Source organism: Dendrobium catenatum, unplaced genomic scaffold (genome assembly GCF_001605985.2).
Source record: "Dendrobium catenatum unplaced genomic scaffold, ASM160598v2 fragScaff_scaffold_370, whole genome shotgun sequence".
Taxonomy (NCBI): Eukaryota; Viridiplantae; Streptophyta; class Magnoliopsida; order Asparagales; family Orchidaceae; genus Dendrobium; species Dendrobium catenatum.
In genome coordinates, this window is record NW_021318832.1 from 4,893,352 (window position 1) to 4,909,484 (window position 16,133).

A 16,133-nucleotide genomic window follows, 5' to 3' on the forward strand; every position below is an offset into this window, starting at 1 on the left:
TCAAAAAATTGGTTTAAGTGTTTTGGAGGGAGGGAGGGGTAGAGAAGTCCTTGCTTTAATTTGAATTTAGATTGACTAATAGGAGTTATGGGGATTAAGTTCATCATCTTGATTTTTCAGTTGAAAAAGGAGTTTTTGTGTATGCTAGGTTATTCACTTGCTGGGCTCTTGAGCGTCTAGCCGGTAGATTGTTTGGAAGAGATTGCTTCTTCCCGTTTGAATGTAAGAACATTGTATTTATCTTGGCTTTTTGATTTTTGATCATCTACTATAAGTAGGGCGAATACGAATTGCTATTCTATTGTTTTTCCAACAAATTTTTCCTCCTATTCTCTCAGTTTTTCTCCTGTTTTGGTGGCTGTTTTTTCTATTGAACAAGCAGTGGAATATTTGATGTTTTGGCAACGAATCTTCGATAGGAATCACTTTAGGAAATATCAAGTGGAACATTTCAAATGGTATCAGAGCGAAGATTCGGACGTGGGCACTGGGGAGGCTGTTTTTCCACTGTTTTCGCTGCAGATTTTTTGCTTTTTCGGAAGGATCCGGAGACCTCTTTTTGGTCCCATGGCATCAAACGTGTAGAAGTTCTTCGCTGATGACCGAAGGTGGGTCAAAAATTTAGGCGGATCTGGGAGGAGAAGATTGGCGACGTTGAGTGAGAATATGAAGGGAAATTCATGGCATTGGAGGACGATGATGAAAAGTTGTTGGAAGGGCAAGCCAAGGAGCTGTGCCAGCGGAGGGAAAGAGGAGAGTTGGGTAATCGAATGGGTAAGGAGAAGTGCAAATACACGGAAGGTGGGAAGATGAGGTGCGACTGCTGGATAGCAACGAGTAAGAATGCTCATCGGGAGTCCATCAGGAGAGGGCAATGCAAGAGCAGGAAAAAGAAGGAAGACCTCTACAGGGAAGAAAGAGAGGTGAGATTGGCGTCGCTCAGCAGTGCTCCGGACCATGTAGCGAACCCGGCCATGGGGGATCCATAACCACCATGCGCGAAGCCGGTACGAGTGGAAGATGGCATCGCCACTGGGGCCCTGTGACCATGAGGGAGGATGAGCCTCTGATATGGAGAAAGAGGAACTTGGAAGAACCTCATTGCCTGGTGCCTAACCATATGTATGCCAGGCCATGGGGGGAACAGAGCATACGGGATGGACACGAGGTGCGCAGGAAGCTTGAAAATGTCTGTCTTCGAAGAGGGAAATGTAGGATGGAGTGGCACCACAAGGTTGCGCAAAGTGTACTTTGCTAGTGAATGGCCTTATGAGGAAGGAGAGATTGATTTGGGCTGCTAGCATGTGCTTGGAAGGGCGCGGCTTTTGGCCTGGTTCAAGTACATTGGATAAGGTGGGAGTCCGGTGAGAACGTGGAGGATTTCAAGACGAGGTCATTCAGAGAGCAGATTCAGGGGGGCCAGCCCATGGAAGATCACCGAGCAGTTATATTGCCCCTCACTCAGGAGGGGACAGTGGAGGAAATACAGAAAGAAATTCGAGAGTCTGGTAAAGCGCGATTATGGAGGCGCGGTTAGGTCGAACAGCACGTTGACGGGAGGAACTTTATGAGGGGCTCAAGCAAGAAATTAGGGATGCTGTGAAGGTCATGAGACCGAGAGACCAGGAACGGCAATGGAGTTGACTCAGCTGGCTGGAGAACCAGAAGATCCAACGCTCTTAAGTTGCGGAAACATTTACCCACTCAGGAGGTCCCACCAGGGACATACTAACCACTTACTTTGGCTCCAAAGGGCCAAGCCCCTAGCTGGTCCCTTCAGAGAGCAGTGGATAACGCCGAGTACAGTAGTCTGGTTGTGTGAACTAGAAACTGACAGAAGCTTCAAAGAAAATTGACTGTAGGGGGCAGAGCAGGAGAGAGAGAGATAGTGTAGAGTCCGCAAAATTCGGCATCCCTCGGGCCTCCACTCGCTTTATTCTCGGCGACGGGTTTTCCGATCAGTGCGCTCGTAAATTTTGGAAGGCGTTATGAGATTTGGGTGATAGATAGACACTACCAGAGATTTTCGCCCTCATTTGCTTGAGGACTTTATGATCTGAGTTTCTGGTTTCCTATGTCGCAAGCCTCCTATTAGTAATTACCCCTTCCCGATCACGAGATATGAGAACTTTCGATTTAGGCTAGTCGTCAATGCAGATACGTAAAGATACGGTGATATCTGGACATAATAGTAGCAGCATAAGTTTGATATTTGAAATTTGGAGAATTTGAGAATTACGGTTTTGGATTTGGAAATTTTGGAGAGTTTGATATTTAAGTAGGAATTTCAACCATCCTGCACTTAACCAACGACTCGATGGTTAGGGGAATTCTCGCGATGATGCGAACCCGAAATCAAATGATCTCGACATACGTTATCGTCATCCCGGGCCCCATCGGTGGTCCCGGCGTCTACTTAGTCAGAGGAGTTAGTCATCGACCCAATCCTGACAGAAGGTATCTCTGTCAGGGCAAGCCCATGTGCGTTTGCTTCGTTCCAATGGGGACCTTAGTAGACCTGGTGTTGGATGTTGTCTAAGGACAAAATTTGAAATCCACCTTTCCAGCTCGCAGAGCGGGCTTTGTGCGATCCTATAATCATACTGACATGGCCATGCATTCATATCTCAAGGATTTTGATGCGCATGAAGGAACGTTATTAGGCTACTCGCGCCATGATAACCACTTTAAAGAGTATCTTGTCAGGTGCGCACCTTTTGGCAGGCAAAAACCACTCGCAAGGGTCAGAGGGGGCGGTAATTCGAACTGCCGACCTACCCACGTGGTCGTCGATGGCGTCAACCGTTTTATCCTGCAACAAACGGTTATTGCCATTTTGGCGGCTAACCGGACCGGTTAGTGAGGACACGTACCACGTCTCTCTCATATTGGCAGCTCTAGATTGTGATATGGATCCTATTGTGATATTTCGACTAGGCAAAATTTGGCTCCTTGTGAGTCTACGCAGTTCCTATTTGAATTTGTCCACATCTCTTCTTGTGTGTGTGTGTGTGTGTGTGTGTGTGTGTGTGTGTGTGTGTGTGTGTGTGTGTGTGTGTGTGTGTGTGTGTGTGTGTGTGTGTGTGTGTGTGTGTGTGTGTGTGTGTGTGTGTGTGTGTGTGTGTGTGTGTGTGTGTGTGTGTGTGTGTGTGTGTGTGTGTGTGTGTGTGTGTGTGTGTGTGTGTGTGTGTGTGTGTGTGTGTGTGTGTGTGTGTGTGTGTGTGTGTGTGTGTGTGTGTGTGTGTGTGTGTGTGTTTTTAAGAATTTTTTGTTCTAAAAAATAGTTTTACAAAGTAGTAAAAAAACCATCCTAAACAAAGCTTTAGAGAACAAACATTAAACTAGAAATCCCCTATCTTAGAAGAATTTAGAAATGTTTTTAAAAAGATTTTGTTAAAGATAAAAATGCTAAGTAGTAAGGCAAACAACTCTAAATAAAAAATTTTAACTTGGTTTGGGATGACTTTCTTACTATTTTTTAAGGTAGTTTTATAGTTCAAATTTTTGTTGAACTAAATTATTTTATTAAAAACTTGCTTTAGAAATCAGTAAGAAAGTTGTTCCAAATGAAGCCTTAATGGTTTGAAAACAACTAAGAACTTTATATTAATGTGCTTTATGGTGCTCTTCCATATATACTTGAATGATATGATTCTTTGGTATAGGGAAAAAAAAGAAAAAAAAAAAGTTTTTCCAGGACATTTAAGTCAATGAAGGTAAAGTAACACACACATTACATACGTAAGATTCAATCTAAGTTTTTTTGATTGGTAGTCAAAATTCTCAACCAACCGATCATTATAACATTTATACTTTTTAACATGTATTTGAGTGATTGTGTTATTTGCAATTATTTGATTCTGCCTTAACTTTTTCAGTGGCTGTCAGTAAATGCAACAAAACATTCAAAGATTCAAATATTTTAATTTTTTTAAATTCATTTTTTACTATTTGTTGATGTTGATTTATATGGTTTTTTAACTCAGTCATGACTCTTACCTGATATTGTTATTAACATTTTAAATAAAGAATGCCAATTGCTCAAAATGTTGCTTACCTTTTAATTTATATATCATTTTTCATTTAAGTGTCTAATAGAATATTTTAAAATTGGTTTTCCACCCATTATAACAATTTCAAGTAAGGTGATTTGATGATTTTCATAATAGTTTTAGACTTTGTTTGGAATAGTTTTTTTTTTTTGCTTTTTAAAAACAATTTTTTACTATAAAAATTTTTAATTCAAGAATTTTTTTACTAGAAAGTCGCTTTAAAAAATTGTCACAGACATAGGCTTTGTTTGGGACGGTCTTCTTATTGCTTCTTAAAGGAGCTTTTTAGACTAAAAATTTTCTTTAAGAAGTAATTAGAAAGCTGTCCTAAATAAAATCAAAGTCTTTTGCTTCATTTTGTACGGCTTTCTTACTGTTTCTTAAAGCAATTTTATAGTTAAAATATTTTATTTTTTGTATAAAAAACTGTTTTAAGCAATAAGAAAGTTGTCCCAATAAAAGCCTTAGTGTTCAACGTTGATAAAATTTTATTTGTTATTTATAGATATAGATTTGATTGAAGTTTTTTCTATTTTGATTAGCTTTGATCAATTTGATTTAGATTATTTCAGTAAAAATAAACAAATAAAAAATATTCCTATTTGAAAAAAATCACGCAAAACTAAATCAAAATCACCTAAAAGAAATCAAATTGGATCAAAATATTTAAAAAAAATCATAAAATATTTGATGGATAGGGCAACTATCTTATCTGAAACAGTCAACTCTTGTGGGCAGTAGGCCTGCTTAAAAAATGGTACATTTTTGTAATTTTCTATTTTGTTTCCCACGCGTTGTTTTCCAATTTGAATCGTGGTCCAATAGTATTTGCTGAGCTAATTGGATGTGGCCAATTATTAAGTAAAATATTAGCAATTCTTGAATATCTTGTTTTTTTTGGCCTAAACAAAAGTATGGGCTATAATAAAACTGTTGTTGCTGTTACGTTGTCAATAACTAATTAAAGTTTATTAAATAATTATGACATAAATTTTTTAGTGCATTATATTAATGTAATTTTAAAGATTACTATTAATGCTAAGATTAATAATATTATAAGTATTTATATTCCTCAAATAAGTTTGGATATGTTTAAAATTAAATTTTAGAATGACTTAGATGTATTAATACAAAGAATAATCTTTGAAAAAAGAATTTTTATTGAAGGAGATTTAAAGAAATATATTTTGGCGTGTGGTAGAAAATTTTAAAGGCTGTTGTGGATTATTATGAGTGATAGTTTATATATTCAGTATATTTTATTAATTTTGGACTTTAAGTTGAATGTGTGAAATATAAAAAAAATAAAGTTAAGAGTTGAGAGGTTGGATGGAGAATTATAGAGAGAGTAAGGTGGGTTATATATGATATTTTTGACTTAGTGAAAGTATATGATAAAGTTTCAAGAGAAGTACTCCGAAGAGTTTTAGAAAAGAATTGAGATGATGATGTTTAAATTCAAGTCACTAATGATATATATATACAAAGTAATTACTTTGTTTAAACACAATGTGGTTTGACAAAGTATTATTCTATTTCAATTGGATTACATCATAGATCGGCATTAAGCTCATATCTTTTGGCTTTATCATGGATGCTTTTACCATACATTTGTAAGAGGAGATACCCTGGTGTATGCTTTTTTCTGATGATATTCATTTTATTGATAAAATTAGAGAGGGAGCTGAAGGAAACTTGAATTATGGATGTCAACCTTAGATTCTAAAGGTTTTCACTTGAGCAAATCTAAAAGCGAATACATGGAGCATAATTTTAGTAACTGTTGCGTCCAGGAGTATTCGCGACGGTAGAGAAATATAATATTTAGCATCTTAGTGTTATACAAAAATCCAGCATGCAATCAGATGAGAGAGAGATAGTGTAGCATTTATGAGAGACACCAATATTTTTACGTATAAAACCCCTGAAAAGGGGGAAAACCACGGGGCCTAGCCCAGTTTGAATGAATTCACTATTATTTGCAGTTGATTACAATTGAGGCCCTTCATTAGGGGATGGTCTTGACTTGATGTACATTATATGAAGTACATAATGAAAATACAAAGAGTTACTGTTGACGTGTTTGTTCGGTCAGAAGGACGGTAGTCGATGGGTGAAGTAAGTCGGTAGGACCTTAGTCGGCGGGCGACAAAGGTTAGAATGACTATAATCTGTGGGCGACGTAAGTCAGAAGGATCATAGTCGACTAGCGATAGAGGTCGGAAGGACTATAGTCGGTGGAAAATGTAAGTCAGAAGGACCATATTCGGTGGGCGACAGAGGTTGGAAGGACTGTAGTCGGTGTGCAACGTAAGTCCGAAGGACCGTAGTCAGTAGGCGACGGAGGTTGGAAGAACTGTAGTTAGTGGCGACGTAAGTCAAGAGGACTGTAGTTGGCGGACGACAGAGGTTGGAAAAACCGTTGTCTAACAAAGGAGGTTAGAAGGATGACGTCAGAAAGAAGTCCAGCAATGGATAGAAATCCAGCATCAGATAGATGTGAGACAAAAAATTTGACAACTGGTAGAAGTTCGGCGTCGGGTAGAAATCTGGTGAAGAGCAGAGGTCTGGCGTTGAGTAGAAGTTCGATGTTAGTTGGCGGCAGGGGAGAACTCCGGCGATAGTTGGAGATCGAGCGGAGTTTCGGCGTCACTTGGAAGTCGGGCAGAATTCCGACGTCACTTGGAAATCGGATGGAACTCCGGCGTCACTTGGGCAGAATTTCGGCGTCGCTTGGGCAGAATTTTGGCGTCGGGTAGAATTTCGGCGTCACTTGGGTGTCAGACAGAATTCTGGCGTCACTTGGGCGTCGGGCAAAACTCTAGCGATGGTCGAGCAGTTTCTTCCCTCCTATCCTTCTCTTCTTCTTCTCTTCTTTTTCTTTCTTGCTTCGGTCCCCTTTCAAGGGAAATGAGGGGTATATTTATAGAAATTCGGGAGTGGTTTGGCCTGTAAATAGGAGGAGGATCAAGAGCAAATGTGGAGTGATTCGATGGACGGCCGATATTGAATCCCTTGATCATGTACCGTTCATCAGACATTTGAAGGTCTTAATGATGTCGGAATTCGGCGATCTTGGGCTCGTTGGATTTGTCTCGTCGAGCCATTCAATTCGACTATAAGTTCGTGATGTTTGGAAACCGTTTGGTAACTCAAATTGTGGTACGAACTTTCCAACACTGCTTCGGGTACTTGATTTGGACTCATTTGGGCTCGGACTGAGTTGAATTTGGTGTCGTTGGGTTCGTATTTCCAAGATGCTCAGTTTGACTGTAAGTTTGCTGAAATCAGAGTTCAGGTGATCTCGGATTTAATTTTTGAAGTTTCTGGCTTGATTTTGCCTCAAGATTTGTGGCCAATCAAGATAATTTTTTGATGATACATCAGTATTAATAAATCTAGTAAGAGAATTGTGACTTTGGACGATCAGCTTATCAAAAAGAGTACATATTTTATATATCTCAGGTATGTTGTTTAAAACAATGTGAAATAGATGAGTGCATTATTAGTAGAATGCAACTTGAATAGTTGAATTGGAGGAATGTATCAGGCGCATTGTTTGATAGTACCCATCAAACCTAAGGGATAATGCTATAAGATAGTCATGAGATTTGCAATGTTTTATAATGTAGAATGTTGGTCATTAAAAGAGAAGCATAATATAAGTGTTGTAGAAATGTAGTGCATATATCCCTTCTTTTTTCTTAGGCTAAGTAGCTTCAAGAAGGGTAATTTGATATCATAATTAGATTTTTTTTTTGACAAGTATTATCATTTTATATTTTAGGTGTTATCTCTTGCTACAATTACATTATTAGATAATATAATTAGATCATTTGACAAGTAATATCCTTATATTATTAGATAATTTAATTATATTTATTTAAAAATAAATTATAATATATAATAATTTAATTATATTTAGATATAATATATAATATATAAAACTAAAGCGATGTGTCATAAAAATAACTTAATTATAATAATATCCTTTCACAAAAATTTTTCATTTATTTTTGGTTCTCTTCCTTCTCCACCTTGCTGTTTTTTGATTTTCTGTTCTTTGCACTATGAGATTTCTATCCGCCACTGCCATCTCTCGCTTCCGCTCATCCGCCTCTTCGAATCACTTAGTAGGTTTTCTACGTTCTTCCTCCAGCGCCGCTGCTGCGGCCTCCACCGCCACCGATGCTTTCCTCTCACACCCAGCTTCGTCATACGGCGGCGGCGGAGATGGCAAGCAGCGGTGGCGGCTCTTCTCATTGCCTCGTGTCCTCCTTCCAATCGCTCTTGCCGCCTCCGCCAGCTTCCTCTCCCTCGACCTCCGCCACTCCTATGCTCTCTGCGACCCTCTCCTCGATCAACAGTACTCATCCGTCCCCCTTTTTCCATCTCTTATCTCCTTCGATTTACTGTGATCCGTGATTATGGTTGCAGGTATGGCGGGATGGAAAGGACGGAAATCTGTAAGGAGATACCCAAGGTGTTTTTCGACGAGCTCAGAAATATTCTGCAAGTAATGGTTCCTTTCAGATTTCTCGATTAGCTTTTGGGGTTCTGTTGTTTGCTAATTTTATTGTTAGTGCCTTAGTGGGAATGGTGGCTTTGCAGGATGGCATGACTGTGGACTACGATGAGAGATACTTCCATGGGAAACCGCAGAACAGCTTTCACAAGTCTGTTAATGTTCCGGATGTGGTTGTCTATCCTAGGTCTGTTTCTTCTTGATTTTCGATTGATCCGCGTTGATTGATTTGTTAAGGAATATCTTTTATAGATTTATCTGATCTGATGTAATGTTTTGTAATTAAGGCAATTTTTTGGTTACATGACGTGCAAGATATCTTAGGAAACTATCAGTATATCCTTGGAAACATGCCAATCTTACTTAGATTTGATAAAATTTGTAGATATGCTTCGCATGGTCTGATCGATCGTGATAAGATTTCATTCTAAAATAATGAACTCGTATCCCTACTTGATGGCATGGCTCAAGTCATGTTGGAGACCAAAACGTCTGCTATGGCAACACTATGACAATAATAGGAGTCCGTTCATTTGCTACTCTTGACAGAGGCAAACAAAAACAAATATATGAATCTAATGCCACACTAGAGTACAACCCACTCATGGATTTTCTATTAAGGTACGTGAAAGTGGGATTAATATAAAGGGGTTGACCTTAGCCGATAAGTTATGTTTTTGGGGTAAGAGTGACATGAACTTTTTTTTAGCCCGACTTTATTTCACCTTTGGTTCACAATCTAATAAGTGGTATCAGAGCCAATGATTTGTTTCAAATGGTTCATTTGATTTGTATATTAATGGTTTTGACCAGCTTTTATCATGGTTGAGCAAAAAAGTTCAATTGTGAGTAACTTCCATGCTGTCATCATATGGTTGAGTGGATTATTGATTCATGATACTTGATGATATTGAAAGTTTTCATTTAAAGAGGAGTGATGCCAATGTGGAGAGCTTTCATATGGATGGAAGATTGTTAAACCACCTGAGAGTGGGTTTATTCCTACATAAGATAGTTGAAATATGTTGGTGTAGAAATACCAATTGGACGGGCCTTCTTCTTCACTCTTCTAATTTTTTCACTCGAGTTTCGGTAAGAATGGAACAATAAGATATCCCCTTCAATATTTTTTGCTCGGTAGATTGCCATCTACTTCTTTGTCTATATTGAATGGTAGTAAGACAATCGCACGAACTCTCTTCTCTGTTTCGTTCGATTGAAGCCACCCAATGCATGTGATTCCCTTTTTTTTCTATCGATCCAAGCTGCACGAGGTGACATAATTACCTTATTCTTGTCTATTGATCGAAGCCACATGAGGAGATGCACCAATCTGTTCATGCACGCATGCCCTTGTCTTGTTGAATTGATTGAACACGATTACATTTGCTTGTGCCGCTTGCGTGCTTTGCTGTGGCTAGTGGCTACCCGCTTGCACGGGTTTGTGCGCTTTGTTTGACTCTCTGCTTGCCATCCTATAAAATTAGTTTCATTGGACCTATTGAACCGGTCAAATCTGGCTACCATGTATGGTATTTCACATTGGAATAAACTACACGTTTTCTAGTGCAAAGGTTTCACTATCCTTAATTAAGATGGGTCTTGCTAAGATTATGTTGTGTCGTGCATGCCAAATGGGAAAATTATAAAACAACGTGCTGTTGTGATCAATGAAGAACTATAAATGCCAACCCTTAAAACTTACATTCATTTAATTGTCCAGATTAGCCCATAATGTTATGTTGTGGAGCCCAATTTTTTTTGCTCCACTAAGAAAATGTGCTGCACAAATTTAGTAACATGTTGACCTTTTTAGGGTTGGAAGGGGTTGAAGAGTCTTCGAAAGATATCTAATATTTATGACCTGTTTTAAAAAAATAATTTTATTTTATTTTTGATTGTCCTACCTTTTTGTTTATAAGGTTGGGGAACTATATTTATTTTAAATCTAAGGAATAAGGGTTGTAAAAACTACACATTTAAATTTTAGTTAAATATATAAACATAATATTGTCATCAGTTGGGTGAACCTATATAATGTTTTTTTTTAATGTTTTCTAAGTTGATCTTTTTTTTTTTTTAATTTTAATTTATGTTCTTTAAGCTCGTTGATTGAATTGTGTTTTATGTATTTCCAAACACAAAAATCATCTATAGGCTAATTATAAAAAGTCAAAACAGACTATAGCATAGTTGAGCGGTTGAACCTGACACATTTTCAAAGCCCTTTTAGGCCGAATTCTATTTATGACCGAAATTCCTTTTTTTTATTAAAGTAAAGTTATTTCATTAGATATGTATTTTTCTTTTGGATAAGAATAAGTTTAAATTTGACATTTTTTAGAATTGGATAGGATTTCATTTGATTTTAAATATTTTGCCTTATTCTTGTAACCCTATTTCAATAAATAGGGAACCATGATATATAGTTATTTCTTAAAAAAAAAAATCTATTATTATTTCTTGATCAAGTGATTTTAATTTACATCCAACTAAACATAAAAAATGAATCTTGACATTATTTACAATCAGTTAAATAATTTTATGAAATCAAACTATAACGTATCTAATTTACGTTGCATTTGAAAAACATGAGAATCCCAAATACTCGCAACCAAATAATCCCTAATAGGAAAATGCTGCTTATGTAGAAGATGTTTGATTTTAGGCTACAGTGTGATGGGGTAAGCTGAAGATTATGTATGTGCTATTAATTATTCATGTATATTTCCCATTCAACAAAGCAAAGCACAGAAAATTAGTGTGCTTGAGATACATTTGATTGCAATATCTCGCTACCTTCTTTCCAGTGACATGGAACCACTGCTGATTCTATGTGGTCTATGGGTAAATTTACTCTGGAAAAAATGCTAGCATGAATGGTATCATTGGGATTTGGGGAGACTATGGCTGTTAGAGAAAGAATTTGAAAGTTTTGTTGAAATCTTAGCCACAATTGTTCTTGAATAGCATGAATTATTGGATTCTTTAACCTTTTTGCTTATAATGCCTTTCCTAAAAAATAGTTGCTCTTAAAATTTGTGCTTTTGTTTGTTTCCCCCTATGCGATGATTGTTTAGCCCTACTTTTCTTTAGTGTTGGAGACAAAAATGATTAGTCAGACGCTTTTTTGTTTTCTTTTCTCATCAAATGAAGGCTCAATAAACAAGTTATTTCTCTTAGGTTTTTGCTTAGCGTTGTTTTTTCTTCTTTTCATTTGTAACTTTTTGTCCCCTTCTCTTATTTTTATTTGGTCATGGCCTGTAGAAATGCGTTTAACTGTTTTTTGAAGACTCATTCTTCATGCTTTGCTCCAACTAATAAATTATGCGCTTCCCTGTTAATTTAGTTTATTTACTTATGTGTTAAATTGGTTTGATTTAGTGATAAGTTTGAAATGGCATATTAATGTTACTTCCATTAGAACGAGATATAAGCCACATTTGGTACGAACCCTTCTTAGTACTTGTAGATTCTACGAAGTTTCTAGTTTGTAAGAGTTAAATTTTCTTCTCTTTCCCGTAAAACAGGTCACAGGATGATGTGCAGAAGATTATCATTGCGTGTAACAAGTACAAGGTATCATTTTCTTTTTGCTGGCTCTTTTCGCTTACTGTTGAATTGTTCCGCGATCATCATTATCGTAGGGTTAATTATTTTGGTTGATTTTATTAACACTCTTTCTCCAAGTTAAGTGCCTAATAAGTTAGGAAAACTATAACACGAAGAATATACTCTTCAACATATATTGTATTCTTCAACTTGGTTTTTTTTTTGGTTTGTTTGAAGTTTTCAAATTTGTTTGAACATTGGATTATATTAGTGAAACATTGGAATGCATTATGAGTATATTTTGGGTTTAGGATTTTGGATTACGCCCCTCTCCCATCTATTTGGGGTTGATTTTATTGATCTCTTTCTTCAAGGAAGTACTTTATCAATTATAAAAAAAAAACTATAACTTGGAGACAATGTTTTTCAGTCCATGCTATGATTGAATTTTGTTTTGAACATTTGATTATATTAGGAAAATATTGGAATGCATTATGAGCATGACAAATAGTAGCACATTGCTGTAACACTAGCAACAAAAAAGTACTTTATAATCATCATTAACTTGATCCTAATTATTTGAGGTTGAATTTATGAATGCTCATCCTTCACGTAAAGTACGTTAAGATATGAAAGCTATAACATTCATATTCTTCATTACATATTGTGTTCTTAAACTTTGACTTTTTTCAGTTTTTCATTTTTTTTGACCATTTGATTATATTAGGAATATATTGGAATATATTATGGGCATGTTTTGGGTTTATGGCTTAGGATTATTCCAACTATTTGGAATTGGTTTTATGAATCTCAGTCTTCAAATAAAGATGAATTTTATCAATTATGATTATGAAAACTGTAACATGTCAAAAATACTCTTCAACCCTATGTTGCATCTTAAACTTGGACTTTTCCCTCAATTTTCAAGTTTGTCTTGAACATTTATACCAGGAATGTATGCATTATGGGCATGACAAATGGTAGCAAATTATTCTAACACTTACAACAAAGAAGTATGTTACGATCATCATTATTTGTATTCTATTTACATAATGTTGACTTTATGAATACTCATTCACCAAGAAGTAATTTATACATTGTGAAGATTGTAACATGAAGAGCATATTCTTAAGTCCATTTGTGTTGTTAAGCTTAGAGATTTTCCCCAAATTTTGATTTTTTTTTTAACATTTGATTGTATTAAGAATATATTGGAATGCATTATATTTATATTTTGTGTGCAAGGGTTCAGGATTATCCCAACTATTTGAGGTTGGTTTTATGGATGCCATTCTCCAAGAAGTACTTAATCAATTATGGAAACTATAATATGAAGAAAATAATCTTAAATTCATGTTGGATCACAAATCTGGAATTTTTTCCCAAAATTTTAAAAAAAATTTCTTGAACATTTGATTGTAGTTGGATTATATTGGAATGCATTATGGGTATGGTGGGGGAAAAGATTAAATTAATAAGTTATGAAGGATCAATAATTGTTTCTTTGCCTTAAAACTATAAGCTTTTATTTCAAAATATTGAGAAGAGGAGTAACTCAAAGGGATTTAGGATTTCTCTTGCAAATTGAAGGGGTGCAATTGTTATTTCTTTAGTTAAGCGGTTGACTTTCTTGTGCTGTTTTTAAATATGATGGTGGTCAATTGTCTACAATAAGAAGAATGGTTAGTTCATTCTTGCATAGATTTAGATTTGCTTATGTTTATGTAGGGCAACCATATCAGCATTCCGAAATAAGAAATTTTAATTGAATTCCATCTGCATTCATTGTTACCTGTGTTTTCCGATGACATTCCCATCCATATCATACATTAGCTGTATTATGCTGCCTAAAATACTTGTAATTTATCATTTGGAATGCAGGTCCCCATTGTGCCTTATGGTGGAGCTACATCAATTGAAGGACACACTTTAGCACCTAATGGAGGTGTATGCATTGATATGTCAATGATGAAAGTATGTGCATATTTCCTTGATATAAATGCAGGAAATGATGACAATGCAACATGTCTGAAACATGCACACTCAGCACAATGCAGAGCCTTGGAGATTTTGACCCAAAACGTTTTGGGCTTTCTTGATGCAATTATATGCATTCTAGAAAGCTTTGCACATCCTGGACTTGCTCTGCTGAAATAAATGCGGGTTTAAGGCTTGTTTTTAACCAAAAAATATCGTCATTGATAAGAGTTAATTGTAACACTACAGTATTAATTGAAGGTGATTGTATCCTTCATAAAATGAAAGATGCAATAATGGATATAATAGTTCATACATAAATTGCGTTTTAATGTCCGCTCAGTTTATGGTGTGGAGCTTGAGTTTTTGCAGTGGTTGTATTTTGTTAATCAAATGGCATGACAAATTGGTATAGCATATTATCCTAACTATATCATTACGAAAGAGCCTGCTTGCTGCACATGTCATGCTTAGGTTTTTAATTTCTTAATTTGTTCTTGCAATTCTTCCATGGTGACAGACTTTTTACTGGAAAAAGTAATTTGTGTAATGGTAATTTAGCTTATTTCCCTTCCCACTAACATTATAGACTCCGAGGCTCAGAACACACTTCGGTTAAAATTTGCCAAACCAAATAGTGAGTCTTTAACTGCAATGATTTATTTGCTTTGTTCCATTTAGGACAACGATGAAAAAGGCGGGAGAGGCGTACACACTGAGGCGCGACTCAAGGCGAGGCGAAGCATCTGCGCGTTGAGGCTTATGCCTCGTTGGTTTTAGCGGAGCGTGCGCTTATTTCGCTCGGGGTGTAGGCTTTGGTATGTAACGCCTCGAAGAGAAATGAGGCACCGTGTCAATTTCAATTTGTCAGTATATACACCGAGCGGTGAGAGTCGTATAAGAGTCGAGTATTAGGGTAACATACCTGCTTCTGCTTCGGGTGAGAACTGAAAGGAGAACTCCTCCGACTTCAACGACCACAGTTCAGTCGAGTTCGAACATAGCTGGAGGCGAGCGAAGGTAACGATTTATTTCTTCTTCTTCAGTTCTTCTCTTGCTTCCCGTAATCTTCCCGTTGTTTGCTTCATGTCTCGCTTCTTCTTCTCCTGCTTCATTTAATGTTCCCGTCGTTTGCTTCATGACAGACTTAGAAATAATAAGTCATTTAACTAGAGTTTGTGCTTAAAATTATTAATATTAGAATGTCGAGAGTCGAACGTCGATTCCGTTTATCAGTCATCGAGAGAGGAGATGACAATGTTGTCGAGAGTCAAGAATTAATGTTATGCTGAAAATATTGGGCGTCAATGTTAATAGAGAGTTTATCGTCAATGTTGAGAGGGCGTTGGTTGTGGATGTTGAGAAGGCATTGAACAAAGTGAGATGCTAAATTGTGGGTGTAGAAATTGCTAGTATCGAGCATCAATGTAAAGACAACTTTAGACTTTGATATGGATATTGTTTTGAAATGTTGATGTTGTAATGACGTCAGACGTCGATGTTGAGATGACATCAAACGTTATAGTGAAATCAAAGTTGTAACCTGCCAAGAGAGAAATGAAAATGAAAATATTTGATGGGTGAATGAATTGGTGTTGTGGATAGGAAATAAGAAATTTAGTTTCTATGTTTAGGGTGTAGTGTTAAATAGGCAAGGGTTCCCACATCAAGGATGGATGTGGGCAAAGAAGCTAGTCAATGAATCTAAAATTAGGATAAGAACTTGGAATATAGGTTCTCTTACAGGAAAATTAATGGAATTAATATATATTATGATTCATAGGAAGATAAATATTTTGTGCATTCAGAAAACTAAATGGGTTGGAGAGAAGACTAAGGAAATTGATAGTTTAGGATTTAAAATTTGGTATTCGGGTAGGAGTCGTACTAGAAATGGTGTAGGTGTTATTATAGATAAGAGTTTGAAGGATAATGTTATAAAAATTAATAAGATTGGAGATAGAATTATAGCTTTAAAGATTATTGTTGATGATAAGATTGTTAATATTATAAGTGCTTATGCTCCT

General features: G+C 36.4%; 1 protein-coding gene across 3 annotated transcripts in view; it reads left to right on the plus strand.

The window, feature by feature from the left end:
- Positions 1–8,056: 8,056 nt before the first annotated feature.
- Positions 8,057–16,133, plus strand: part of LOC110095456 (D-lactate dehydrogenase [cytochrome], mitochondrial) — a 37,804-nt gene continuing 29,727 nt past the window's right edge. The window contains exons 1-5 of one of the 3 annotated variants that reach the window (XR_003700336.1): positions 8,057–8,418; positions 8,490–8,568; positions 8,664–8,764; positions 12,108–12,156; positions 14,011–14,103. Coding sequence is in view for 2 of the 3 variants with exons in the window: in XM_020821000.1 (XP_020676659.1) it covers positions 8,123–8,418; positions 8,490–8,568; positions 8,664–8,764; positions 12,108–12,156; positions 14,011–14,103 (618 nt within the window). In the remaining variant the exon portion in view is untranslated. The remainder of the gene's footprint in view (positions 8,419–8,489; positions 8,569–8,663; positions 8,765–12,107; positions 12,157–14,010; positions 14,104–16,133) is intronic. The other 2 variants (XM_020821000.1, XM_020821001.2) reach the window with 2 other exon arrangements.